The sequence below is a fragment of the Hypanus sabinus genome, chromosome 4, assembly GCF_030144855.1.
Source record: "Hypanus sabinus isolate sHypSab1 chromosome 4, sHypSab1.hap1, whole genome shotgun sequence".
Taxonomy (NCBI): domain Eukaryota; kingdom Metazoa; phylum Chordata; class Chondrichthyes; order Myliobatiformes; family Dasyatidae; genus Hypanus; species Hypanus sabinus.
In genome coordinates, this window is record NC_082709.1 from 58,741,959 (window position 1) to 58,769,942 (window position 27,984).

General features: G+C 42.0%; 1 protein-coding gene across 6 annotated transcripts in view; it reads left to right on the plus strand.

The window, feature by feature from the left end:
• The window catches only part of agap1 (ArfGAP with GTPase domain, ankyrin repeat and PH domain 1), a 649,558-nt gene that overhangs the window by 354,498 nt on the left and 267,076 nt on the right, over positions 1-27,984 (plus strand). For 5 of the 6 annotated variants that reach the window (XR_009511654.1, XR_009511655.1, XM_059967178.1 and 2 more), the window contains exons 7-9: positions 8,290-8,417; positions 8,703-8,858; positions 12,672-12,764. Coding sequence is in view for 3 of the 6 variants with exons in the window: in XM_059967178.1 (XP_059823161.1) it covers positions 8,290-8,417; positions 8,703-8,858; positions 12,672-12,764 (377 nt within the window). In the remaining 3 variants the exon portion in view is untranslated. Of the gene's footprint in view, positions 1-8,289; positions 8,418-8,702; positions 8,859-11,704; positions 11,740-12,671; positions 12,765-27,984 lie in introns of all 6 variants that reach the window. The other variant, XR_009511656.1, reaches the window with a different exon arrangement.

A 27,984-nucleotide genomic window follows, 5' to 3' on the forward strand; every position in this document is an offset into this window, starting at 1 on the left:
ACTCACCCATCGTCACAGTCCGTCCACTCGTCCATCGTCACAGTCCGTCCACTCGCCCATCGTCACAGTCCGTCCACTCGCCCATCGTCACAGTCCGTCCACTCGCCCATCGTCACAGTCCGTCCACTCGCCCATCGTCACAGTCCGTCCACTCACCCATCGTCACAGTCCGTCCACTCGTCCATCGTCACAGTCCGTCCGTTCACCAACTGTCACAGTCCGCCCACTCGTCCATCGTCACAGTCCGTCCACTCGCCGGCCGTCACAGTCCGTCCGCTCGTCCATCGTCACAGTCCGTCCGCTCGCCCATTGTCACCGACACTCACTGACTGTCACCAACCCAATCCGTCCACTCACCCATCGTCACAGTCCGTCTGCTCACCCATTGTCGCAGTCTGTCCACTCACCCATCGTCACAGTCCGTCCACTCGCCGGCCGTCACAGTCCGTCCGCTCGTCCATCGTCACAGTCCGTCCGCTGGCCCATTGTCATCGACACTCACTGACTGTCACCAACCCAATCCGTCCACTCACCCATCGTCACAGTCCGTCCACTCACCCATCGTCACAGTCCGTCCACTCACCCATCGTCACAGTCCGTCCACTCGCCGGCCGTCACAGTCCGTCCGCTCGTCCATCGTCACAGTCCGTCCGCTCGTCCATCGTCACAGTCCGTCCACTCGCCGGCCGTCACAGTCCGTCCGCTCGTCCATCGTCACAGTCCGTCCACTCACCCATCGTCACAGTCCGTCCACTCACCCATCGTCACAGTCCGTCCACTCACCCATCGTCACAGTCCGTCCACTCGCCGGCTGTCACAGTCCGTCCGCTCGTCCATCGTCACAGTCCGTCCGCTGGCCCATTGTCACCGACACTCACTGACTGTCACCAACCCAATCCGTCCACTCACCCATCGTCACAGTCCGTCTGCTCGCCCATTGTCGCAGTCTGTCCACTCACCCATCATCACAGTCCGTCCACTCGCCCATTGTCGCAGTCTGTCCATTCACCCATCGTCACAGTCCGTCCACTCGCCGGCTGTCACAGTCACTACCCACCCACACACCACATGTCACCGTAACAGCCCATCCACTCACTGTCCACCACAGTGTAACAGCCTATCTGCTTTCCACTGCAACTCACCCACCTACTACTCATGACACCATTTGACTTGCGTGATTGAACTTTCAGTAGTGGGTTGTATGTATGATATTTACGGGATATAACAGCAAATTGGGTGTGCGGCAAGGTAACAAACAGGGTGTTCAGGGTACTGCAGTCAGAGAATATTGTCTATCGTTATCCGATCGCTGACTGTCCCTGTTCTAGACTCGTGCTGCTTGTTATTTTTAAGAGTTTGGTTTTAAACAGGAAATTGATGTTGCTTTGCCAGCAAGCGTTCTTAAAGAAGTCATGAGTATCGATAGAAAGCTGATGTAGTTCCAAAATCTTTCCAAGTGGGAGCATTGAACAATGGAGATTATGTGATAATCATCACTCAATCCAGTGAGGAATTCTGGAAAGACTCCTTTGCCTTGGAGTCCTGAGAATAGCTGAGGAAGATGGGAAAACTCCATTTCTGAGAAAGCAATGTCAGCGGAGAAGGTGTGGTGATAGGATTAATGTGAGGAGGCCATGTGTAAAGTAAAATCACTGGGACAGAGGCTGTATATTGCATGTGACATTCAAAATAGTGGTAAGCCAAGAACGCTTTAGTTATGGATCAATTGATGCAACCTCTGTAGTGGGGGAAGGATGCTTGTTCACATTCTACAGATTATTCCAAGTGAGCATTTGAAGGCCTGGGTGTTCTTGGGAGAATTAACATGGTCGATGAGCCATATCTCACCACCTGCTGGAACTGTGGTCCAAGTGAGCCTGATTCTCTCATTGTTGCATAATTGCATTGTGTACAGCAATAAATAATTGCATTTATTTATTTTTGTAGAGTCAGTGGCCACTTTATTTGTTACACCTGATCACCTCATTAATGCAAATATCCAAGCAGCCAATCACATGGCAGTAACTCGATGCATAAAAGCATGCGGACGTGGTCAAGAGGTTCCAGTTGTTCAGACCAAACATCCGAATGGGGAAGAAATGTGATCTGAGTGACTTTGGCCATGGAACGATTGTTGGTGCCAGTTAGGGTAGTTTGAGTATCTCAGAAACTGCTGATCTCCTGGGATTTCATGCACAACAGTCTCTAGAGTTTACAGAAAATGTTACAGAAAACATCCAGTGAGCAGCAGTTCTGTGGCAAAAATGCATTGATAGAGGGTCAGACTCATTCAAGCTGACAGGAAAGTGACAGTAATTCAAATAACCACATGCTACAGCAGTGGTGTGCAGAAGAGCATCTTTTCTTGAAGTGGATGGGTGACAGCAGAAAACCATGAACATACACTCACTTTATTAGGTACAGGGGTTATCTAATAAAGTGGCTTCTGAGTGTATGCATACCTTGACAATAAATTTACTTTGAACTCTGAACACTGAACTTGAAATGTATTGACATAGTGAGTTGAGAGGGTCAGGCTGTAAGGACAGCACGTTGCTACAGTCAGTAGAGCTGCTACCTCACAGATCCAGTGACCGCAGTTTAATCCTAACTTTGGGTTCTTTCATTGTGGCGTTGTCACAATCTCCCTGTGACCAGGGAGATTTCCCCCAAGTGTTCCGATTTCCTGCCACTTCTCTAAAGGCATGTGGATTGGTAGGTTAACTAACTCCTGTAAATTTCCCCTGGTGTGTGGGTGAGTAGGACATACAGGGAGCTGATGAGAATGTGGGGAATATAGTGGAATTAGTGCAAGGTTACTGTAGAAAATGTACAGGCCCTTCAGCCCACAATGTTGTGCTGACCTTTTAATTTACTCCCAAGATCAACCTAACTCTTCCCTCCCACATATTCCTCCATTCTTCTATCAGCCATGTGCCTATCTTAAGAGTCTCTTAAGTATCGCTATTGTAAATCTCTGACTGTCCGCTCTATCTCTGCTTTTTAACATCTTGTACACCTCTATCAAGCCACCCGTCATCCTCCTTCACTCCAAGAGAAAATCTGCAGATGCTGGAAATCTAAGCAACGCACACAAAATATTGAAGGAACTCAGGCAGCATCTGCGGAAAAGAGTACAGTCGACGCTTCGGGCCAAGGCCCTTCATCAGGACTGGAGGAAAAAAAGATGAGGGTAGACCTGGTAAATCTCTAAAGCTTCCACATCCTTCCCATCATGAGATGGTCAGAACTGAACACAATATTCAAAGGGTATTCCACCAGGGTTTCATAGAGCTGCAACATTACCTCAAAGCTCTTCAACTCAATTCCTCTGACTAATGAAGGACAATACACAATATGCCTTCGTAACAACCCAATCGACTTGCACAGCAACTTTGAGGGATTTATGTACGTAGATCTCTGTCCGTCCACACTCCGAAGAATCCTGGAAATGTAAGTGTTTCATAGATAGAAGGGCCGAATTGTGCGATTGTATCTCCCCATGACTCTTGATAACACTGCACCTCACAGTAGCCTACTGTGCCCTTGCGAGAGATGAGATTTGAAGGGTGAAGTGAGTCCCACTGGAATGGAGGTGGTCTTTGATCTTCAGCTGCAGTTCCAGGCTTTCAGATGAAAAAGCCATTAAGTGCTGGCAGGTACACTCTACACAGCCTGGACTATTTGCCTCAGGGTCTGCATTGGTGAGGTTGATAATCACAGTGAAGACCCTTTAGATGGCTTGCATTCAAAGAGCTCCTTCTGGCTCAGATGGATTTATAACATGAATAAAAATTTAGGAAGTCTGAATAGGTAGTGGTAATTTTGGAACAAGTTTGGCCAAAAGAGCAAGGTTCTGGAAATGAATGTTGATCACGTTCTTTCATCCTCTAATGTCATTATTAACCTGATAATCTGCCTGCGATCTCGTCTCCCTTCAAATATGGTTTGTCTTCCTGATGTTGAAAGTGGATAAGATAGAAAATGCTCAATCCAGCCTCACCTCACTGGAATAACACACTCAAAATGCTGGAGAAGCTCAGTAAGTCGGGCGACATCTATGGCAGGGAATAAGCAGTTGATGTTTTGGCTGAGACCCTTCATCGGGTCTGGGAAAGAAGGCAGAATGGAGGGGGGGAGGTGAGGGAGTACGTGCTTGACAGTGATAGGTGAGAAGGAAGTGGGGGTGGGGGATGAAGTGAGGAGCTGGGAGGTGAAGGATGGAAGAGGTGAAGAGCTGAAGAAGGAATCTGGTAGGAGAGGAAGGTGGAGCACCAGAGAGAAGTGAGGAGAAGAGAAGGGATAAGAGGGGAAACAGAATGGAGAATGGAAAAAGGGAGAAGGTGCTGGTGGTGGGGGGAGAAATTGTCAGAATTTAGAGAATTTGATGTTCACGCTGTCATGTTGGAGACTACCCAGACGGAATATGAGGTGTTGCTGCTTTGTGCTGAGAGTGGCCTCGTGGCAGTGGAGCAGGCCATGGACTAACATGTCGAAATGGGAATGGGCAGTGGAAGTTCTGCTGTTGTGGATGGAAACCTCTCCAGAAAGGTATCTGGGATAGTTTAAACCTCTCTCTCCCATTCAGCCAAACTCTCTGTTGCTTTGAAGTTCAGACAGCTGGAGGCCTGTCCCAAGCAGCAGGCAAAATCCTATCAAACTGCCTGGTGCCTATATGTGTTATGGCAATGATGCAGTGTTTGTGCACCACAGTGCATCCCAGTAGTGGGAGGGAACAAATGTAGTGCTGTGTAGTGGCCCACTGGACAGCAAACTTCTTGAAACTGCAGCGTTCCTCAGGTATCACTGCAAACTATGGATTCTGGATGCCTGGGAAGATCATATGGATGAAGGAAGTCTGTCCAGTTAAATAAATGTGCCTTCAATTACGTACATAATGAGCATACTTAGAAATAAATGCCAGGAATGTGGTTGAATCCATGTAGTTATGGTGGGTGTGATTAACATAACATGAGCTGGAAGGATCTTGTTTATTGAAGTTAAATAAACTCTAGCATGATAGAAAATTTGGTATCGCAGCAACATCTCTAGGAAAACAATAAGCAGCAAAACTTTTCCTTCCTGTTATTCTTCAATTCCTTCTGTAATGGGATTTAACATTCTCTGGGGAACTTCCATTTGATCAATAAGCAAATGGTTCTGCAGTGACAACAGTATTGAGATCATTTTTAAAATATTTGTTGACTGTGACTTGAGCTATAGTCAATGGTGAGACTAATGGATATTTTTTTGGTAAGAGTGCAAGCAGATTTTTGGCTGGCTGTTTAGTCTGAACGTTTTCATGAGAATGCAATTATAAATTTGTCCTTAAGTCAGATGGGCAACTGTCATGGCGGTTTACAGCTCAGCTTGTTCCTTGATTTAAGGTTAACCAACAAAATTCCTCACTTGGCAAGGGATGCCTAACAACTCCCAGACAAGACTGTTTCTCCCCACGCCCCATAGAGAAACCTTACACAATATATATGTGTGTGTAGGTGTATGTATGTATATATGGATAGTTTGTTTCAAAGGAAATCAAAATTGGCTTTTTGATTCCATTATTTCAGCGTGAGATCATCAGAATGGGGAAAAGTCATGACTATTATCAACATGATGAGCTGCCACATATGAAAAGACCCAGAATTGGCTCAGAGGCTGTCTTGATGGATAGCAGCATGGTTCAGTTCTGGTTTCTACTTTCAAAATTCAAAATATATTCTTTATTATCAAAGCACCAAATACAACCCTGAGATTAACTTTCTTGCAGACATTCACAGAGGAACAAAAAGAACAATAGAATCAATGAAAACTACACCCAAAGACTGACAAGCAACCCATGTACAAAAGAAGACAAATTAAGCAAATAAAAAAAATAAATAGTAAATAAATAATATTGAGAACATGAGTTGTAGAGCCCTTGAAAGTGAGTCCATAGGTTGTGGAATACGTTCAGAATTGAGATGGTTCAGAAGCCTGATGGTGGAAGAGTAATAACTAGTCCTGAACCTGGCAGAGTGGGACCAAAAGTTTCCTTACTGATGATGACAGCGGGAAGAAAGCATGGACTGGATGGTGGGGGTCCCTGATGATGGATGCTCCTTTTTTGCAGCAATGCTCCTTGATGATGTGCTCAGCCATCAGATATCTGGACCTGAGCTTCATTGTGGACTTGGCCTTTACCACAAACTAAGAAATCAAAAAGCTTCACAGTTTTAGTGTGCCCATCAGGTTGGGGATGGGTGAAACTGACAGTGAGAATCCCATAATTATAAATGAAAATCAAAAACAAAGGACTGCAGATGCTAGAATTCTGAAATGAGAACAGATGTTGCTGAAAACTCTCAGCAAATTGGACAGCGTTCGTGGATAGAGGAACAGTTAGCATATCACATTGACATCTTTTATCAGAACTGGGAGAGAGAGATAAACACGTTAGCTTTAAAGGAAGTTTGTCGCAAAGGGACTTGAGAACCTGGGTTATAAGGAAAGGCTGAATACGTTATGACTTTATTCCCTGTAGCGTAGTAGAGTGAGGGAGATTTGATGGAGATATACAAAATTGTGAGGGTATCGATAGGGTAAATGCAAGCAGGCTTTTTCCAATGAGGTTGATTGAGACTATAGAACTAGAGGTCATGGATGAAGGGTGAAAGGTGAAATCTTAAGGGGAACATGAGGAGAATCTTCTTCACTTGGAGGGTGATGAGTGCTTTGGAACGAGTTGCCAGCGGAAGTGCTGGATGCCAGTTCGATTTAAATGTTTATGAGAAGTTTGGGTAAGTACATGGATGGGAGGTTGTGGAGGGCTGTGGTCCAGGCACAAGTCAATGGGACTAGGCAAAATAATAGTTTGCTACAGACTAGATAGGCAAAAGGGCCTGTTTCTGTGCTCCTATGACTTAAAAAAAACCTTATTCTGACCCTGACTACTGCTCAACTAACACAATACAGTCTCGCTCTATCAACAATACTCAGTTCCATTCATCCTTCCCCCTACCCCTGCCTCCGTTACTACCTAATTTTTTTTCTCTCTCCCAATTTTGCTGGCACGTCTATAACTGGAATATTAACTTTTTTTTCCTCCATGGATGCTGCCTGACTTGCTAAGTGTTTCCAGCAGTTTTTGCTTTCATATCCCATTACTGTAGGTTGTGTGGAACAGAAAAAACATTGAATCAAATGTAAAACTTTGTAAGAAAGAATCTACAGGTTGTGAATGGATAACGTATGATTGGAGCACAGGTAGTTTATCCCTCCAAAGGCCAAATTCAGTCTCTTGAAGTAACAATTTGCATTTATTGTCAAATTTTTACTCCTTCAATCTATTGTTATATCAAACTGCATTAAAAGATATTAGAACAGGTTCAAAACCACTATCACAAGGTAGAAACACGTTAAAACTGAAATCCAATCTGAATCCAAGCTCTCCTCTGGCACTCCTTTAACAGAACATTGCGAGGCAAAGCCAGGTGCTTCACATTGACAATCTCAATGGTGGAATTGTCTCCTGTGTCCCATCAGCTCAGGTGGCAAGGGAGCAGAGGGAGAGGGCTGTACAACTGAAGTCTGTTTCTCTGTTTAAAGAATAGTATGACCAAAGGATCTATTCTTGCTGATGTTAATTGAAAATAAGCATTGGCCAGAGTCTGAGTAGTACTTCCCTCTTTCTTTGCATCATATTTGGGTTCTCTTTGCATGCATTTGGAGAAGGAGAGTTAGAGAGAGACTCTTTCCATTCCCTGTTCTGGCTCCCCTCTTACTCCTTCTGTTCTTCTCACTGCCTACTACCTCCCTCTGATGCCTCCCCTCCTTTCCTTTCTCCCATACTCCACTGAGCTCTCTGTCAGATTCCTCCTTCTTCATCTCTTCTGCCTTTTCCACCTCTTACCTCCCAGCTTCTTATTTCACCCACCTCTCCTACCCGCCTATCTTTCTCCTCACCTGGTTTCACCTATCTCCTTCTCCCCCTACCTTCTTATTCCGGCATCTTTCCCCTTTCTCTCCAGTCCTGATGAAGGGTTTCAGCCTGAGATGTCGACTCTTTGTTCCTTTCTATTGATGCTGCCTGTCCAGCTGAGTTCCTTCAATATTTTGTGTGCACTCATGAGATAGACAAGGCAATGGTTTTGTGTCTTCTGAACTAGCACCACCTCCAACTGTCCATTGCTCTTGAAATGTTGTCCTACGAGCCATCCTTGATATAGTGCTCTAATTTCTGATCATAGACAGTAATCTGAAATGGTCATGGCATATTTATTGTCCTTTTTTCCTCCTTCCTTGTAACAGTTGCCCAAAAGATAGTAGCTACACGGAAGAAGCAGCAACTCTCCATTGGACCATGCAAGTCTCTGCCCAATTCTCCGAGCCATTCCTCTGTGTGTTCTGCACAAGTCTCCGCTGTTCACCTCAGTCAGGTGAGTGGTTGCATCTGGGGTCAGGAGTTGAGTGGGAAATATTTCTGAGAAACTAGCAATCCAGGATGAGGTATACACTCCCATTCCAGTAGGATCGGCATCCTCCCTGAGCTCTGCATCAACTTGGGATCACACCAGAATTCTTGGACATTCTAGAATCTGATAAGAAACAGCAGTTTATATTATTTCATAATGGAGTATCTTGTAGAAAGAAAGTACGAAATAAGTGCTTCTTAAGCCGTTCAAGACAACGTAACTTAATTGTTTTTTTTCTCTGTACTGTAGACAAGCAATGGAGGAGGGAGTTTAAGCGATTACTCCTCTTCTGTCCCTTCCACACCGAGCACGAGTCAAAAGGAACTTCGAATCGACATCCCTCAAACAGCTAACACACCAACTCCTGTTCGAAAACAGTCCAAGCGGCGTTCTAATATATTTGCTGTGAGTATTTACCTCTATACATGGCTGTGCTTTGAATAAATAATGGATTGTCTCTGAAGTGGTACTCAAATAACTGAATAAAATGTTTTCCTTTAATTTGTTAAAGGAATGGATAACATAGAGGGTGTAAAGTGCATGTCTTTGTTTACTGGTGGTTACTTCTCTTTCTGGTGGAGTTAATAGATGAAAGGCTTCTTAGAGGCCTTGCCTTGGTGGACATAGAATGTGTGATGCACCTTGGCAAGAATCTAGAAGGGTGACCAGTCTAAGAGAGATCGGGGAAGTAGTTTGTCCTCTCGGATGTTCAGGAGTCTTTGGGGCTCTTTCTCAAAAGACAGTAGAGGAAGAGTCTTCAAGTAGTTTTAAGGCAGAGGTAGATGGATTCTTGATGAGCAAGGTGATCATTGGGCACCCCCTGTATATGGGAATGCATAGGTGAAATCACCTTCTTGGTCACAGCATTGAGGGAGTAGACACCACTTTGTTAATCACGCCCTTTAATAATAGAGTGCCTTCAGTCCTGCATGTTGGAGCAGCAGACACAAGGAGCCACATGAATACTCCTGCTTCGGATTTACATGTTGACACATGTACAGGTCTGATCTGATGATGCTGGAGGACAATGAGATAAATACAGGCTGCCCCCAATAACAATAACAAATGGGGTCCACTTTCACAGACTACTATAACTGAATAGTACAAGCCCTTTGGCCCACAGTGTTGTATCAACGTTTAACCTATTCCAAGATCAATTAAAGCCTTTCTTCCCACATAGCTCTCCACTTTTCTTTCTTTAATTCATTGTAAAGATCCTGCAAAATCCTCTGTACCCGTTTTTATCCATAATTTGGAAAATACATAAAAATAACTAGATGTGGTAATCTCACCTTCACAGTAATGTAATGCATGACATCAAAAGTACATGTGATAAGAAAGAACAGTGGCTGAGAGTGGAGAGAAAGGGGAAACTAGTCCTTCAGACTTCTAAGTTCATATGTACAGGTGTCCATAATTGGGCATTTGTAACCCACGGATGGCCTGCACTGACTTTCTCTGGGTCTCCAATTTAATTGAAGTGACTACTTTCAGAACAGCTTTAATTGTGTGACCAGCAACCCTCGCTTTGAAAACTTGTTTGTATTCATTATTGAGAATTTGGCACATGGCTTAGGCACAATGCACTCACGGTGAAATGACTTGCCTCTGTTTCTGCAATCTGCTCATGCCCGTGTAGGTTTACCTGTGAATCAGTGCAGCAGTAATTTGCCCAGTTCTGGCCAGCAGAGATGTCCTGGCCCGACTCATCACGTTACATGTGGCTAACATTGTCATAAATGGTATTCTGGTTTGCTTATCTTAAGTGCACAATTAAAAGTAGTAAATGCTGCAGGTCATTGATCCAAAATGTTAACTGAACCTATTTTTTGCAAGAGTTTGAGTAGGTATTCTTAGAAGTTTTTCTTCCTATTTAAGATTTACTTCAAACAAAACTTGTGCTTTGAGGTACTGCTGCTGTACTGGGTTTTGCCAGCAGGTGGCCTCACTCAGCTGCAGAACAGCTAGAATGGCCTCTGAACAGTCATCACTTCCCCATGGACACGTTTTATTAATGTTTGTTGCACATCTTAACCTTAGATCTAGAGTGTGGATCTTGAAAATTGCCCGAGACCCTAATAGATTGTAGCAAAAGAAATATAAATTAACATTTAAAGTCTGCTGAAAGTTAAATGACAATTAAGCAGTAGTGTATTAGTTAACACAAGGCTTTGCAGTACTGGCAAAACGGGTTCAATTCCCACTGCTACCTGTAAAGAGTTTGTACGTTCTCCCTGTGACCGTGTGGGTTTCCATCGGGTGCTCCAGTTTCCTCCCACTGTCCATGGTCAATGTAAATTGTCCTATGATTAATATGGGGGGGGGGGGTGGTATTGCTGAGTGGTGAGACGCAAAGGGCCGGGAGGTCCTGTTCCATGTTGTATCTCAAAAATAAATAAATAGATTCAGGTTGTTTAAAAGCAAAGTTGATGTTTTAGTTGTAATACAATAGGGCATGCCCAAGCTCTTACTGCCTTTAACACAGAAGCTGTAATTCATTGCACAAATCAATATAGCTAATTTACACTGTTGTAGCTTGAATTACTCTGGTATGCACTGAGATTAGAGGAGAATTCAATTAATAATCTATTACCCCCCCCCTCCCATCCCCCTCATTAATTGAAGTAAGATTTTAAAAAGACAAATTCCCAACTTGAAGCAGACGTAAGAATGATTAATTTATTTTCCCATTCCTCCATGGAGAGGACTGCATCTTAAAGGTTGAACATCATGTGAGCTCCAGGATATGGTGTACGAATAGTAACCTATTTAATTCATTGTAAAGAAGCATCGCTGCGATGCAGTAGAACTGAAGGGCACAACAGAGAGTCAGGTGCTGTAAAGAAACAGAGGAAATGGCTTTTCATGGTGAGGATTTTAAGCTCATTATCATGAATTGTGCAGTTTTATCCCGCATTCACCAGAGCCTCTGGAAACGGGCAGGTTATGTTTTTTTGAACTTTCAGTATATTTGTGAAGATCATCTGTGTCTGTATGACTCTAACGTAAGGTGCTTCAGGTCCACTGAAGGTCATAGTTGTGAAGCTGAGGTGATTAAGGAACCTATGATTGAATTCTGTTGAACAAGAGAAGGTATTGTTTGAACAGTTACTGCAATGGTATATTGGTATGGACACTGTCATTCACGCTAACTCCCTCCCTGTGGACGGTTGCCACAATAGATAAATGACAACAATCCCCCAATCCTTCGAGCCTCAAAGATAAACTAATAAAAATGTGATCTGTTTCAGAAAGCTGCAATCAGCACTTCATGCCTTATGAAAGTGTAAGTACACTTTTGATGTACCAAGATCCTAAACGCAAGTTTTTATTGATTTCTGTAAATTACTTCGGTCTGTCTCTCTGGGTCTTGGCTTTCCTAGTCCCAGCTTTCTCCTTCAGCAATCATGTACCCTTCTTGTATCTTGTCTATCAAGTTAAATCTTGTTCCTTGGATTGGAGTGCCATCCCTGGCCATATTTGCCATCTAGTAGTCAGTAGAGTAGTTGTTCAAACAATACATTCTCTTGTTCAGCAAACTTTATTCATGGATTCCTTCCTCACCTCAACTTCACAACTATGACCTTTAGTGGACCTGCAGTACAGGACCTCAGAGTCATACAGACGCAGACTTCTTCACAAATACATTGAAAGTTCTGAAGTACACAACTTTGCCATTTCCAGATGAGTTGACTTGTGTTGGGGGAGGGACGGGGGTGTTGACAATCGTCCTTCCAACTTGCCTTGACTCTGCAGCGTTCAGATTTCAGCCATTGGGTGAACAAGGAAGTGTTTGCCAAGGGTATAATACGGAAGCAAGCAGAGGGGAAAGCTGTTTCGGACAAATAGATAATCTTTGCAAGCCGTTAGGCACTCATCTTGGTAACAGCATTCACCAAGCATTGAATGAACAGACTGCCTGTACCAGTACACTACTTTGTTCGCTGCACCCTTTTGCATAGGTTGAAAGCATACTCTCCACCCCAGATTAATACCTCTTTTCAGTTTCTGAGAGTTGAAAATACAAGTTTTTGTTTTAAGCTAATAATTTAAGGACTTAAGTCCCTGTCCCTCTTTCTTATGTAGTTCAGTGTTTTCATTAAGCTGTCATAATTGTGCTACTCAAAGATAAAATTTGTAGCCTAGACCCTTCCACTCAAAATGCTCCTTGGGATTTTAATCCATACTGTATTACAAAGGGTATTTTCTGTATCCTAGTCTCGAAAAGGAAGCGATCTAGACAAAGAGAAGAAAAATCTGGACACCAGAGCAGACAGCATTGGGAGTGGCCGAGCAATCCCAATTAAACAGGTAAGGGGCTGTTTCTCCCTTCTCCCCGCTGCTCCTTTTAATTAGAGGCTTTGAACGCCATAGTTTTGACACTGTAACTCACCTCTTGTTTCTGTTTGTTTGATGCTTTCCATTTTGTTAGCACAGAAGTCACACACTTGACATCAATTAGCCAGGCTCTAAATGTGCTAAAGTAAAACCATTAGAGTAAGATGGTCACGACACAGTGGGAAGTTTTAAAAACTGGGCCTAATTAACTGAAATGTGCAAGCCCAATATGCATATGGAGTGCTTCCAGCTTTGGCTGTTTCAAAGGCCGGCTTTGTAGGAGTGCCGTGATTAGCACTGAGCAGACGAGAGCCTGAGTCCAGCCACCAGACAGAATTCTTGTGATCTTGTATGTTGTTTGACTTGGCCCCAGTTTGCTGATGCAGGAGGACATCTGAACACAATTTTCTCGGTTCCCGAAGCAAAGGCAATTAGCAGAGATAACAATGGCCTGGACACTGACTATTTGCTCATCTGCAATCTCCATTGGAAAGGATTTAGCAGAACATCATTCTTATAAAGTGTAAATTGATTGCTTTAATATTAGGATTGAGGAGACTTGCTTTCACCGATTGCATGTGCATTCTTTGTCTCAATGTCATTCATGCAGTCGAGCAAAGGAGATTCTTTTATGATTGTATGCAGGTTGTACAGGAAGATTTATTTCCTCTCCTCTCTTTTTAGTCCTCACTTGTTTGAATGAAACAGAATGTTGTGTTGACGTTCTGGGTTTACATTGGCTTTGCACGTGAAATCATGCTGAGTTTCTTCTCTGCCTGAAGTACAGAGCACAGTCAGAGTTTTGTTTCTTTTACAATGAAATCCATAGAAATCCATAGATTAAAAAAAATTAAAGTTTTGTATTTTTTCTCCAAGTGGTAATTCATTACTACTAAATTTTATACATGCCCCGGTGTCACTTACTTTTGTAGTTAACTCAATATCCCAGCTATATCCTGCACAGCAGGCAGCTGGATAATTTACACAAAAAAAACAAATATTGTTCTGCATCATGGTCATTGCCAGGTGCTTGAACGGAGGATAGCAGATCCCAAACCGAATTTGGCTAAGTTCTAACTGAGAGGAACAAAGAATAATGGATAATTAAAGGTTTTTATTTTATTTGAGAAGTCAATTAGTTCAGCAAAGCAAACACGTGGTACCAGTAACACTCCAATAATCCAGCACTACTGGGACTTTGCCAATGCCGGAATAGCAGATTTTCTGGAGTATTAATACCCACACAGTATTACACGGTAGAATAATAAATTTCCCTTCCAACTCATTTAAAGGCAGCATTCTGTCTCTGGCCAGTTTCGACCTCTGGATCATTTTATGGACTAACGACTGAGCAAGATGCCAAAGTGTTGGCATAGTTGAACGATCAGATACTGGGTTGTCTGGATTTTATTGTACCTGGAAGTAGGCAAAAGACTAAAAAATAATCGAGGGATATATAGTGGAAAAGAATGATGGATACGTGTGAAACTAATCAAGGAGTGCAAGATATCAATTAACCCCCGACAGGGAACATTGAACAGTTTCGAATTGTCGTCGTAACCATCAATTAGTTTACAGTTTTCTCTGACTGCCCATGCTGTATATGATATTTATTTCTTGTGGTCCTATACTTGTGTTGCAGTTACTCCAGGTCCTATCTGCACGTTGATTTCCACCTATGAGCTGTGATAGTGAGCCTAATATTACCCCAGCCTTTCAAAAGTGTCACTTGCAGTTAATTATCAGGAAATTCTTTGACAATCTATATTAGATTAATGGGCCAGCACCACACATTGGCTAGCTTTGATTTTTGGGCTAACTAATTAGCGTAATGCATATTTCCATTGTATGAATAGAAGTAGCTGAGATGTGAAACGTGTCACGCAGTCTCTGTACAGTTATTTATCTAATTATTTCAATTGTTAAATTTCTGTGGTTTCATGCAATAGATTGATTAATTAGAATATTTATTCACTGAACTGACAGCTGCATTCAAATAAATTAGTGCAGGACTTTGATTAATTTCAGTGGAACGTAAATTTAATGTTTTCTGAAAAAGTGTGAAAATGCTTTAAAAGTACCGGAGAGGGGGGTAGAATTGCAAGTGTGTCCGCTTTGTCTTGACTGGGCTTGTCATTTATTAATTTTTCATAGCAGGAGAATTGTACATACATAATCACTTGATTGCAGTGGGAGTTGGCAAGTTCCTGTGGTCTCATTTGCATAAATCTTGTTAAGTCAATGGCAGTTAATGAAGTACAAATGAGCTCAAAGAAGGTGACATGGAAATGGCTGATGGCAGATGGGAAGTCTGTTTATGTGATCACAGCTGTGTGTGCGCGTGTGTGTGTATGTGTGTGTTTGTGTGGGTGTTTGTGTCTGGCTACCAGTGCGATTGGCTTTCACAGCTTCACCATGCAGTTACGAATGCCAAGGCTCCTCAAACGCAGAAATGTCCTCACTTTCACGCCCATCCACCGACCTTCCAAGTACAATTCGATTGTGGGGGAAAAAGAGAAAGCTGCTGGAGGAACTCAGTAGGTCAGGCAGCGTCTGTAGAGAGAAACAAGCACTGGATGATTTGGGTCAAAACTTCCTCATAGAAGTAAGACATTAAGAGCTATATTGAGAGAAGAGGATTAGCACTTGAAGCACAGGGTGGAAAAGTTCAAGTTACTTGGAAAGGGATGATGAGTGAATTGCACAGAAGAGAGTGTAGAAGATAATGAAGTGAGTTAGTGTAGAACAGGAAGCTAGGCATATCTTCGGAAATGCTTGAATCGGATCCTAAAAGTAAAGCTGATTGGAGTAAACTAGGAAACCGATAGAAAGGGCAGTCAGAGTAGCATTAAGTTTATGAGAGCGGCAAAGAAAGGGTCTGAAGAAGTGCATTGCTACTCTTTTTGTAGCATAATTATTTCTAATATTTCGTACATATGCTGTAATTTACAGTATATTTTCTGTATTGCACCATACTGCTGCCACAAAGCAACAAATTTCATGACATATGTCAGTGATAATAAACTTGATTCTGATTCTTCAAGCAAGGTTGTTTCTCTCTAATGCAGTTGTGGCCTCCATGTTGCTAAGGAGCATGTAGATGCAGTCTATGAGAAAACACCCTGGAGGACACAAGTTCTGTTTAAAATAAAATCACTTAGTGTAGCTCACTGAGTTTCTGATTGTGTGGTGAGGATGGGAAATGGTAGTGATCAGACTAATGCAGTGCCTTTTAGAGGTTAGCACAGAGGACTTCATATTTGCTTTCAAGTCATTGCATGAAGGTTAGCAAACGTTCGGAACGATGCAAGGTCAAGGACCTATTGTATTTATGAAATGTATTTTTTTGCGTCTCTTTGCTGATTCACACATTTCAACACCTTATCCCTGCAACGATATAAAAGATCACAGAATAAATGATGTTCCCTTTAATTCCTCTTCTCCCACTCGTCTCTTCCCTTCAAAAAAAACCAGAGTCTGATTATGCCCCTGTAATGTGCCATCTGATACCAATAAAAGCTGAACAATGATGTATTGAATTGACCTATTGAAGGTTGGTGCATTAATCTGCAACTAATGCCCCTTTGTGTTAAATTCATGCCTTAGGAGGCAGTGTTTCAGTATAAAACAGAGAGCATACACTCTCTGTATGTGAAGTGGAATCGGTTTATTTGCCTTCTTCCAATGGACGTTAGCAACATGTGATGTTCAGCTCACTATTTTATCCTGACACCCCAGTCCACTCACACAGGTGACTGTCTGCCACCTGAGACCTCCTCTCAGATCAAGGAAATTGTATTCTAACTATGAAAACAACTCTTTAGGGTCTACAAATTTTCATAAACAATTGTTCCTGAATCCAGTCCTCAACACAGATTTTAATTCAGCAGCGTGGTTACACAGTGCTTAGCATAAGGCTTTGTTTGCACCAGCTGTAAGATGGAGGTTCAAATCCTGCCGCTGCCTGTAGGGAGTTTGTACATTCTCTCCATTACCACGTGGATTTCTTTCAGGTGCTTCGGTTTTCTCCCACACTCCAAAGGCGTATGGTTTGGTTTAGTGAGTTGTGGGCATTATACATTGGTGCTGGAAGCATGGTGACACTTTCAGGCTGCCTAGCTTGATCTTTGCTGATTTAATTTGATTTGATGCAACCGTCACAATGTACATGTGACAAATAAAGCTAACAAACCATTCAGACTAGTTTAACACAAAACTTAAATTGGAAGTAGATAGAAATGAACAGTTGTCTCCAAATGAATTCCCTTTCAAATTAAAGGTAGCGATAGTTTTATCATACTGCATTACTGTGGTTATCTTAATTGAATGTTGTGAAGCTGATGTGCTGGGGTTAGTCATCTGTGTGGATTACAGACGGAGTCTGGAGAAACATCTGAATAAATCAGGTTTTTAAAAAAAAGCAGAATGCTGTCATTTCCAGGGGGATTGACGTTATAAGTTGCCTCTGCGCCAGTGCGAATCCAGCTCTTGTCTTGATGTGGGATTCAGTGCACTGCACTGCTGAATGAGTCTCAGCTGATGGGAATCTCTTGTCATACCTGGGATGCTGTCTTAAAATTAATACTGATTAATCCAGACTGCCTACACTGCAGGGATTGGCTTTTTGTCCGGGTTTCTTCACCCTTTTTTAATGTTGCAAGATAACAGCTCTTTTTAAAGGTAGCGACCTAACAACCGTTGTGTTGGCATTAGATTCCCAGTTGTGTGAGCCCGAGGAATTAGCGCCTGTAATGACCTCGGGAGATACAATTTTAATATTTGAAATTAAAGTTACCATGTATTGTGGAATTATTTGTGAAATGGTTAAAGCCCAGTGCTTATCATATGATGTGATTTCAAGAGGCTTTAAATTATTGATGTCCTCTATTTCCTGGAGTAACTGAAATGGCCAATGCTGTCTTAAGTCCTACACACAAAGTAAGCTTTAACTGTGGATTTAAATAGAAGACTTTTGGGTAAGATTATATCTCTTAGCAAACAGGACTGAGGTTAGTAAAAGTACTGCTTTGGTGAAACTGTAGCATGGCAGTTAGTGTAACAAGCATTGTCTAAGGAGTTTATATGTTCTTCCCAACAACCACACAGGTTTCCTCCCACATTACAAGTTCATACAGATTAGTAGATTAATTGGTCACATGGGTGTAATTGGATGGCATGGGCTTGTTGGGCTGGTAAGTCCTGTTACCGTGCTGTGTCTCTAAATAAAATATAAAATAAAACTACAGTTGACTGATTTGCAGTATTACATGGAATAGTTTTCTCATGATTATTTATCTTTAGAAGAATTCTCTTTTCCCTCAAGACCACAGCTGCCAAGTTATTGTTGTCTATGACCTCCGTGCTGATTTATCCATGTTATCTATTAATTAAGAAGCACTTTCATTTTAAACTTCTCATCCTTGTTTGTATATATCCTTCCGATGGTTTCATCTCTCCATCTATCTGATTTCCTGTAGCCTTATAATTCTCCAGTATGACCTTTTAAACGCTCCTGAATCGCTCTGAAATCACTCCACATTCATGCCATGAGCTGGCAGTATCTATCTGTGCAGCTCTCTTCCAAGTCTTGCTAGCCTTCATCTCTTTTCTCACCTAAGACACAGTTAAAAAAACTTATTTCTTGAGTTTTTAGTTGCTTGGCTTAATATCTATGTTCTTACATTGCTGGGCCTTAACCTTCTGCTTGAAGAAGCTCCTGTGAAGTACCCTGGAATGTGTTAAAGGTAGTTGTTGAACATACTGCAGGGAGGTGAGGGAAAGTGAAAGCAATGGAAGATAGAGCAAGATGTTGAAAGGTCCAGATGGTAAAGGATTGTTTGCCTTACTCTTGCTGTTTAAATTCTGATGAAAGAACTGGGTAATAAATGAACTTAATATAATGAATGCATGGAGTGCAGAATAGCTGGAATGTGTTACTTTTTGAATACAGAAAGGTATTATTTTAAATGATGAAAGATCAAAAGCTGTTGGTGGTCAGAGTGATCTAGGTGACCTTATACACAAATCACTGAAAGTTAATAACCAATTAAGAAGGCAAATAGCCTTTACTGTAAAAGGACTAACATCTTGTTCCAATGACATTAAGCCCTCTTTAGGTGTGTCTGGAGTAACATTTACCTGTCCGGTCACCCTATCAAAGGAGGGACATATGTACTTGAGGCTAAGGCAGGACAGCGAAGGTTCACCAGGTTAATCCCTGAGATGGATGGGGGAGCGGTTTGCCATAAAGCAGCAAGATTAAGCAGAATGCTTCTGTACTCCCCTCACCTATCAAAGGACAGATGCTGTACATTTGAAGCTAAGACAAAGGTTCACCAGGTTAATTCCTGAAATAGGGGGTTGCTATCATGGACGAGATTAAAACAGACTGAGCCCATACTCTCTTAAATTTAGAAAATAGACAAGTTACCATACAAAAGCCCAGCATGGGGGACGAGAAAAATGCAGAGTTAGTATTTCTACGAGCTTGATCAGCCATTAAAGATGGATGTGGGAAGAAACTTTGGAGTGGTGACTCTAGAATTCTCTATCCAAGAGAGCCTCTGAATGCTTGGTCACCATACTTGTTGAAGACCTACACGTTGGAGGCAATTTACTGTGGCCAACCAACCACCCAACCCATACATCTTTGAACCACCCAGATCACCCAAAGGAAACACAGGTTGAACGTTCATACTCCGCGCAGACAACACCCAATATTAGGATTAAGCCTGTGTCACTGGCGGAGGCTGTACCTGCTGCACCAGTCTGCCACCTTGATCACACTCATCATGGAAGATAGAGCTGATGCAGGGATGTGGCACTGAGGTGGATTAGCCTTAATTTTCTTGAATAGCAGAGCAGGCACAGAGGGCTGAATGGCCTCCACCTGCTTTAAATTCTTATGTTCTTTTCCAAAAGCCACAACTGTTCAGGGTTCTCTTCAACGTATACCTGCAGAGCACTCTTCAATGTGTAAGTGGCTTGGGAAAATACCTATGCCACTTACATCAATATGCCTAGACTGCGCCATTTTGGGCATAGTGAGAAAATGATGGAACTCCTCTGACTTCTGGTATTTGCCCACTCCACCCCACCCCCCTCACCATTCCCATTTCCCTTTCTCATCTGGTCTCCTTACCTGCCCATCACCTCCTTCTGGTGCTCCTTTCTTCCATTTCCCCCTTCCCTTTCTTCCATTGCCTTCTGTCCTCTCCTATCAGATTCTCTCTTCTCCAGCCCGTTATCTCTTTCACCTCAATGGACTTCCCAGCTATTTACTTCACCCCTCTCTCCCACCTTCTTACTCTGACTTCTCATCTCTTTTTCTCCCAGTCCTGATGAAGGGTCTCGACCCAAAATGTCAACTGTTTACTCTTTTCCATAGATGCTGCCTGGCCTGCTGAGTTCCTCCAGCATTTTGTGTGTGGAACTTTTCAGTGGAGAGGAAGATATAGTCAGTGGTTAGGACCAGTGATCTCTCCACAGATGCTATCAGAGCTGCTGAACCTCTCTTTCATTTCAAACTTCCAACATCTGTATCACTTTGTGTCTGGAGTGTCATGGAGATTTGTTGCTGTTCAAAATTTCTCAGCTAAGCCCACCTCAGTTTATGGTCAGAATTTTCCTTCTCTTTGCTTGTCTGCGACCTCTTCAGGCTCAGGTGTCAGACCCGATCCACTGCTGATCTGTCCAGTAGGACCCACGTTACACAGGGCGTTCACATTTTTTGCATATTAAATTCTTTTTTTCCAATATAGTTTAAAAATGTATCAGAAATTAGACAAGTGCAGATATTAATCACATTTCCTTGAGAATAAAATGCATTGAAAAGAGGTTAGCCACTTATTAGAAGTTGGTTTCGAACAAAAGAATGATTCTGTTCTGCATTTGAACCCATTCTGTTTTACAAGTTGTACCGGCTCCCCCGTTAAAAGTCGCAGTGAATCAAATTAAATTATACGGTTGATAATGAAAAAGTAAATGTATGAAGAAATGGACCCCGATTAAAATTCCCATTAGTCTCTCTACATTGTTAATGTATCTTCACAGGGAATATTAGGACACTGATGGGAAGACAAAAGCAGCGGGAGCAAGATTCTATATTTGAACATGAATCTATTTCAATGGCATTTTGCTTTGAGGAGTTTGAGAGTCGCTGAAAGCAGCCAGGAGTCGGTGTTAAAAATTCAAGCCCTTTAAAGTGCTTATTGTGTGTGTTTTACTGAAGTTGCGATAATAGTGTCTTTAATAGGATTTTTCTTGCTCTGAATATAGCTTTCCTTTAAGAGAAATCTTGTAACAAGGTTATGAGCAATTGTTGAGGTATTTGTACGACATAGAGATGAAGTGTGACCCTTGTAAACTCCTCCTTAAACTTTTTATTACCATGGGACTGAATAATAAACCCCTTTTTTAAAAAAAAAATGAACTGCTCGTGGAACTGTTAAAAGCCTACACGTTGCTCAGTGTAAAAGATAGTCTCCTGCAAGCAGCCAGTGATAAAACTGGGTCTCAACTGGAGCATTAATTGATTTGAAAGTTCCCTCAGGCTGACTTGCTTGTTTTTTTTCCCTCTGCTATCGTTTACGTGATGTACTCAATATTCCCATTACAGTCAAAATATTTTTTCCGAGTAATTAGATAAACTGTGTCTGTACACCGGAAATATGTGCTGTGTTCTTACTTGGGATTTCTGAACATAAGGCAATAAGTCATAGGAACAGAATTAGGCCATTCAGCCCATCTGGTCTTTTCTGCCATTCCATCATGGCTGATCCCTCTCAGACCCAGTCTCCTGCATTCTCCCCATTACCTCTGATGTCCTATCTAATCAAGAACCTGTCAACCTCTGCTTTAAATATACCGAATGACTTGGCCCCCACAGCCACCTATGGCAATGAATTCCAAAGCTTCTCTACCGTCTGGCTAAATAAATTCCTCCTCATCTTTGTTCTAAAGGGATATCCTTGTATTCTGAGGCTGTGCCCTCTAGTCCTAGACTCCTCCACTATAGGAAACATTCTCTCTGCACCCAGTCTATTTAGGCCTTTCAATATTCAATAGGCTTCAATGAGATCTTCTCTCATTCTTCTAAACTCCAGCAAATACAGGCCCAGAGCCATCAAATGCTGCAGGGGTAGGATTATATAGGACTACAGGGGTAGAATATCTGAATGTATTCAGATTCTTCATCTCATCCGTGGAAATGCAGGAAAATTCAACATGAATACGTTTCATACTGTTGACTGTGCTTGCCCTCTGTATTGTAAAAAAAAAATTAAATCAATTGGGACTAGTTATTGCAGTGAGTCAGGAGTTCAGTGGTCGGTCTAGTATGGAGGGACCACTGCACAGATTTGAAAAGAGCTGCAGAAAATTATAAACTCTGCCTGCTTCATCATGGGTACTAGCCTCCTCTGTATCCAGGACATCTTCAAAAGGTAATGCCTCAAAAAGGCAGCATCTATCATTAAGAACCCCCATCACCCAGGACACGCCCTCTTCTCATTGCTGCCATCAAGGAGGAGGTACAGGAGCCTGAAGATGCACACTCACTGTCTCAGGAGCAGCTTCTTCCCTCGAATGGACAATCACCCATGTACTCTACCTCATTATTTTGGCTCTCTCTTTTTGCACAACTTATTTAATTTTCTTTTTATAATCTGTATTGTAATTTATTGTTATTATTTACGTCTTGCAATGCACTGCTGCAGAAAAACACTCAAGTTTCATGACATAAACCAGTGATATTAAACCTGCTTCTGATTCTGTGTCTGCCTCAGACTGATGAGGATGGAACACTCCACTCCCTAGCCATGTTGAACTTGTGGCTTCCTCTCTGAATTTGTGTGATCCATTGAGTGAATAGAAGCGATCTTTTTGATTTAAAAAAAAATTACTTCTCTGCAGTTACAGGCAAATTACTTTCTGACTTGGCATGGCTTCCCTAATTGAATTTACAGCCTTAATTCAGCATTGGTACTATCCTGAGAATGCTTCTTTGAATAGAGTGTAGGGATCTTCATTGTGCATCTTTACCTCATGAGAATATGTGGGAAAATGTTACTTTATCCTATTACTAGCTTTCCTAATAATCATAGACATACAGTCATTGTAAAAGTAATGACTTTAATACTTTAACACGACTCAGTGCAAAAAAACAAACCAAGGGGGCAAAGACTGCAATTTACTTTAAATCTATCATTGTACTTTTCATTGTTTAAAAAAACAGAACCTATCAAGCCACTGAGCTCCACTGGCCTCTTCTGGCAGATGCAACAGACAATGCCAACATTTATTGTCTATCCCTATTTACCTGTGTACTGACAGAGTGATAAAAGTCAACCGCAGTGCTGTCTCTGGAATTGCAAATTGGTTAGACTTGGCAAAGAGGGCCCATCACCTTCCTCTGGTGCACTCCCAGCTTCCATGTCTCCTATGGTTAATTATCCTCTCCTTTCAGATTCCTTCGTCAGGCTTTTACTTTTTCCACCAATCACCTCTCAGCTTCTTACTTCATCCCTCTTTCTCCACCCATGTGTCTTCACCTATCAGCTCTCAGCTTCTTACTTCATCCCTCTTTCTCCACCCATGTGTCTTCACCTATCATCTTCAAGCTTGTACTCCACTTTCTTATTCTGGCTTCCACCCCCTTCCCTTCCAGTCCTAATGAAGAGTCTCAGCACAAAAAATGTTGATTGTTTATTCCCCTCCATTGATGCTGCCTGACTTGCTGTGTTCCTCCAGCACTTTGTATGTGTTGCTCTGGATTTCCATCATCTGTAGAATCGCGTGTGTTTAAGATTTCCTCCCTGAATGGACTTTACAACAATCCAGTAGCTTGATGAATGCTGTTTCTGAGATGAGCAATTTTTAAACTGCAGGTTTATTCCTTGAATTGAAATTCACAGATATCTGAGTGGGATTTAAACTTGTATCTCTGAATCAGTACCAATCACAACTTTCTCATTTGCCACCGTCACCATCCCTATCACACAGGTCCAATACTCCTCCCTCCCAATATAATTTTTCTGAAGTTTTAGCTCAGAAGCTGAGCAAGTTACAAAAGTAAACAGAGTGATTATTTTATCCTCTCGGTAATTTTGTACAATCAGATATTCCTGTGTCTTTCTCCACTGCACTGACCAGTTTAACTCCACTACAGCATTCACACACACGCACATGCACACCTCTTCTCCGTGCACACACACCAACTATTCTTTCCCCAGTTCAATTCAGAACTTTCATTTGCAAGTACTTCCCACAGATTCAGGGCATCACCAAGTATCTTGCAGCTAATAGAGTCCTTTTTGATGTATGGTCACTGGTAGTCACAGCAGTTATCAGGAACATAACAAGCAGCAAATACGTGATGACCTGATTGAACTATATCGGCCCAAGCCTGTCCTGCTCTACTACACATTGCTCCTGGGATTTTTTTTTCATTTCACTTGAGACTTTCAGCAGGGCAGCATTCAAATAATTCTGCAGGCCCTGAACAAACCTGTCAGCCCAGCTTTTTGACCTGAAGTCTTCCGAGTGGCACGTGAAGCCACGATCTTGAAAGAGAGTCTGCTTGAATTTACTCATATCCAACCCACAGATCTGGCAGCACATTTTGTTGCTTTCTCCTGCTTGATCGAGGCAGATTCATCACCCCTGTGATGTATATTAAGGGACTCCATCTGGATTCTGCAGGAATTGAACTAAGGTGTCTCCAATCACCCACTTTGTGTATTACAGTGGTGAAGAACACCAGGTGGCTGAAAGGAAATTATAAGGGTTTCCCCCACGATACAGGTTGCTCTTGTGTTTTTCTAGGCACTTAGCTCGGAATGCATGTAGGCTGACCTCTCCTGTAAAGGTCGCAACAGAACGCATAAAACTAACCACAGATGGTTAAAATCTGAAATTTAAAAAAATGAAAATGTATGAAGTACTCTGAGATAGTCAGTGCCTGTGGAGGAAGAAACAAAGTCAGTGTTTCAACTGAGAGGTCAACAACCCAAAGCATTAATCTTGATTCTCTTTTAACAAGTGATGCCTAATCTGCTAAGTATTTTTTGACTTCATCCTATGGCAGGTTTACTTCAGAGGGTGATTAGTATGGTTTTGTTGAATTCAGAATCCCTATAAACCCTCCCTGAGCTGGAGAGAATTTGAATGTTAAGTAGTCATTATCCTATCCACTTAGAACCAACTGTCGGTGCTCAGAAGGTGTAGGAGCTGGAGTTCAGCTCTGCACGTACTACAGGACCTCCACATGTTTGCCGCAGCTATGTACATGAAGAACACGTGCGTATATGTTGAATACAATAAAAAGAGCTGTGCTACAATTCCTCTGAGCCAGAAATAATTACAGTTGTATTGTCATTAATAAATTGGCAGAGATTTATGAGCATTGTTTACTGACTATGTTTGCACAGTGAAATAGTACCAGCAGCTGTTTTGTGTGTCTAATTAACAGCTAATTATCAAAAAACAGTTTGTGTGTTTGCCAATAAACTGACTCATACATTTTGCAGAGAACATTTGTAAATTAATTTGCATGGTCAGAGGACAGTTGAATGAATGAACTTGGAAGCTGGAAGAGAAGCCAGGATATTGGTGTCTACAGAGGGAAAGCTGCTCCAATGGATGGATACACTCCATTTGATTGGTCTGTAACTTCACAGACTGGGGTTAAACAAGCAGCTTGAGACACACAACTTGTGCAAAATTTATCTTATTTAGAAGTATGGATGATTTTTTAAAAATTGATCCTTCATCTTGGATGTTGCTGGTAAGACCAGATTTTTTTTAGCCTTCCTTAGTTGCTTTTTCCCCAGCATAGGTGCCATATTGGTGACTTGTCCCTGACTTAAATGATACTTTGCAGGCAGTGAAATAACTGCCAAAAGCTCCATTCTGGGAAGACCTGCATGGCTACTAAAACAAAAATGTCATGCCAAGTTTTTATCCCCCATGGAAAATCTGATCAACCATTCTAGTTACCCCCCACCACTCTGTTCTATCTATTACTCCCATCAGTGCACTGCAGTGTAAACACTTCATGCAATGCACTGTACACGTTTTAAACCACACTTTATAATGTTTACATTGTAAATATATACTGTTACGAATGTATTTATGCACGTTTTATTCAGTAACTCTAACCTATAACTTTATATTTTATATTATTCTTTATAATTGTTGAAAGGTGATTTTTGGTTCAGGTCGCACTGACACACCATAGCGAATTTCTAATGCATGTGAGTGTGCATGGCAAATAAAGTGGTAAGGGCAGAAAATGCTGAAAGAGTCGGCATCTGTGGAGAGTGAAACACTTTGGGTCTGAGACTCTTTGTTGGAACTGAGAAAGGGAGAAAACAAACAAAACATGCAATGAATCTCCTGAGTGTTTTGAAGATTACACAAATGAGGTTGATTTCAGAAGGCAGATAAGGAGCTCACTCTTACCAATGACAAAATTACAATAATCCTAACTGGTAAAATTATTGTTGTTCACGAATGGTCCTTCAACAAAAATAAACTTGTTATTGAGTCTCAAAGTTAATAACCTAAAACAGGTGCCATATAGATAGAGAAACACCTTAAAGTAACTTAAATTCATGCTGGTGTGGTTTTATCACTAACATGGCACTCTTAACCCATTTACACTAATTGCATCTACCACATCCCTTACTGATACAGTGCACCAGCCTGTGCCACTTTAGTTCATCTCTGCCTAAACCAGACTAAGTTTAAAGTTTAGAATTCAATTTAAAGGTAATTGAATTTTCTCTCTGTCTCTCTTGAACTTACTAATGTGCCACTCAGATCTGTGAAGCAGATAGTGGAACAAGCAACTTAAGGCCAAGCCGAAATACATTGGGCATATGCATTGTTTTTTAAGTTAGGAGGGAGGCAGCGCACCTGGAGAAATTGAGGGAGGGAATTCCAGATCTGCACCAATACGGTTCAGCACTATATCTGCAAATACTTTGTTCACATTGGGTCATTGATCCAACTTCTTTATGTTGTGTTTAATTTGTTGCAGGAAGCCTCAAACACTGTCTTTCTTTTGTGAAATGTGTCTGTATTCTTCAACTCAACAAAGTGAGGTGTTCCTGCTGGGCAGCTGTTCTACTCCCAATTTAACCATAGAGGGATGCAGTCCAGAAACAGTTCCTTAGCTTTTTGAGTCCATACAGACCACCATTTACACTAACCTTACATCAGTATAATTTTTATTCTCCCCATATTCTCATCGTCTCCCTCTCCAGATTCTACCATCCTTCTCACACCATGAGCAATTTACCAATCCACTCCTCTTTGAGACATGGGAGGGAACAGAGCGAATGGGGAAACCACAGGGAGAATGTGAAAACTCCACAAACGTCACCGGGGGTCAGGATGGACCTGGGACTCTACTGCTACAAGACACGCCACTGTTACGCCACTGTGCTACTCTAAACTGCCATTAGTTAGAAAAATGTGGGTGAGAAGAAAGTTGCATTTATTTAGGCTTGAAGAACCCTTGTTTTTCTAAAAAGTGGCTGTGACTGATATGTTACACTGCAGTACAAGCAGGATTTGTGATCAGATTACCAGATCGGGACATAAAGTCTGGGCCTCTCACTCAGATGGGCTTAATATTAATGAAATACAGTTCAAGCAATCAGTTGCTCGAGGGGTATTCAGTACAGGAATCCTGGAGCATGTTACTCAGTAGAATGACAACATTCTCCATATGGTGCCGTCCCGGTGCTGACAAAGCCCAGTCCCTTCTCACCATTGAGCACATCTGCAAAGAGCACTGCCACAGGAAAGCAGCATCCATCAGTAAGGACCTGCACCAACCAGCCATAGAACGTTGAGTCCCACACCACCAGATTCCTTCAGGCTACTGAACCAGTGTGGATAACTTCATTCATCTCAACTCTGAACTGATTTCACAACCCATGGACTCATGTTCTCAGTATTATTTATTTTTGCACATTGGTTACTTGTTGGTCTTTGTGTGCAGTTTTTCATTGGCTCTATTGTGTTTCTTTGTTCTACTGTGAACATCTGCAGGAAGATGCCTCAGAAGGTAATACATGGTGACATATACCCACTTTGATGGTAAAATATACTTTGATCTTTGAATGTAGGACAGGGACTTTCCTACAACAAGGTGATGTATTAGTGGTTCTATCCAGTAAATTAC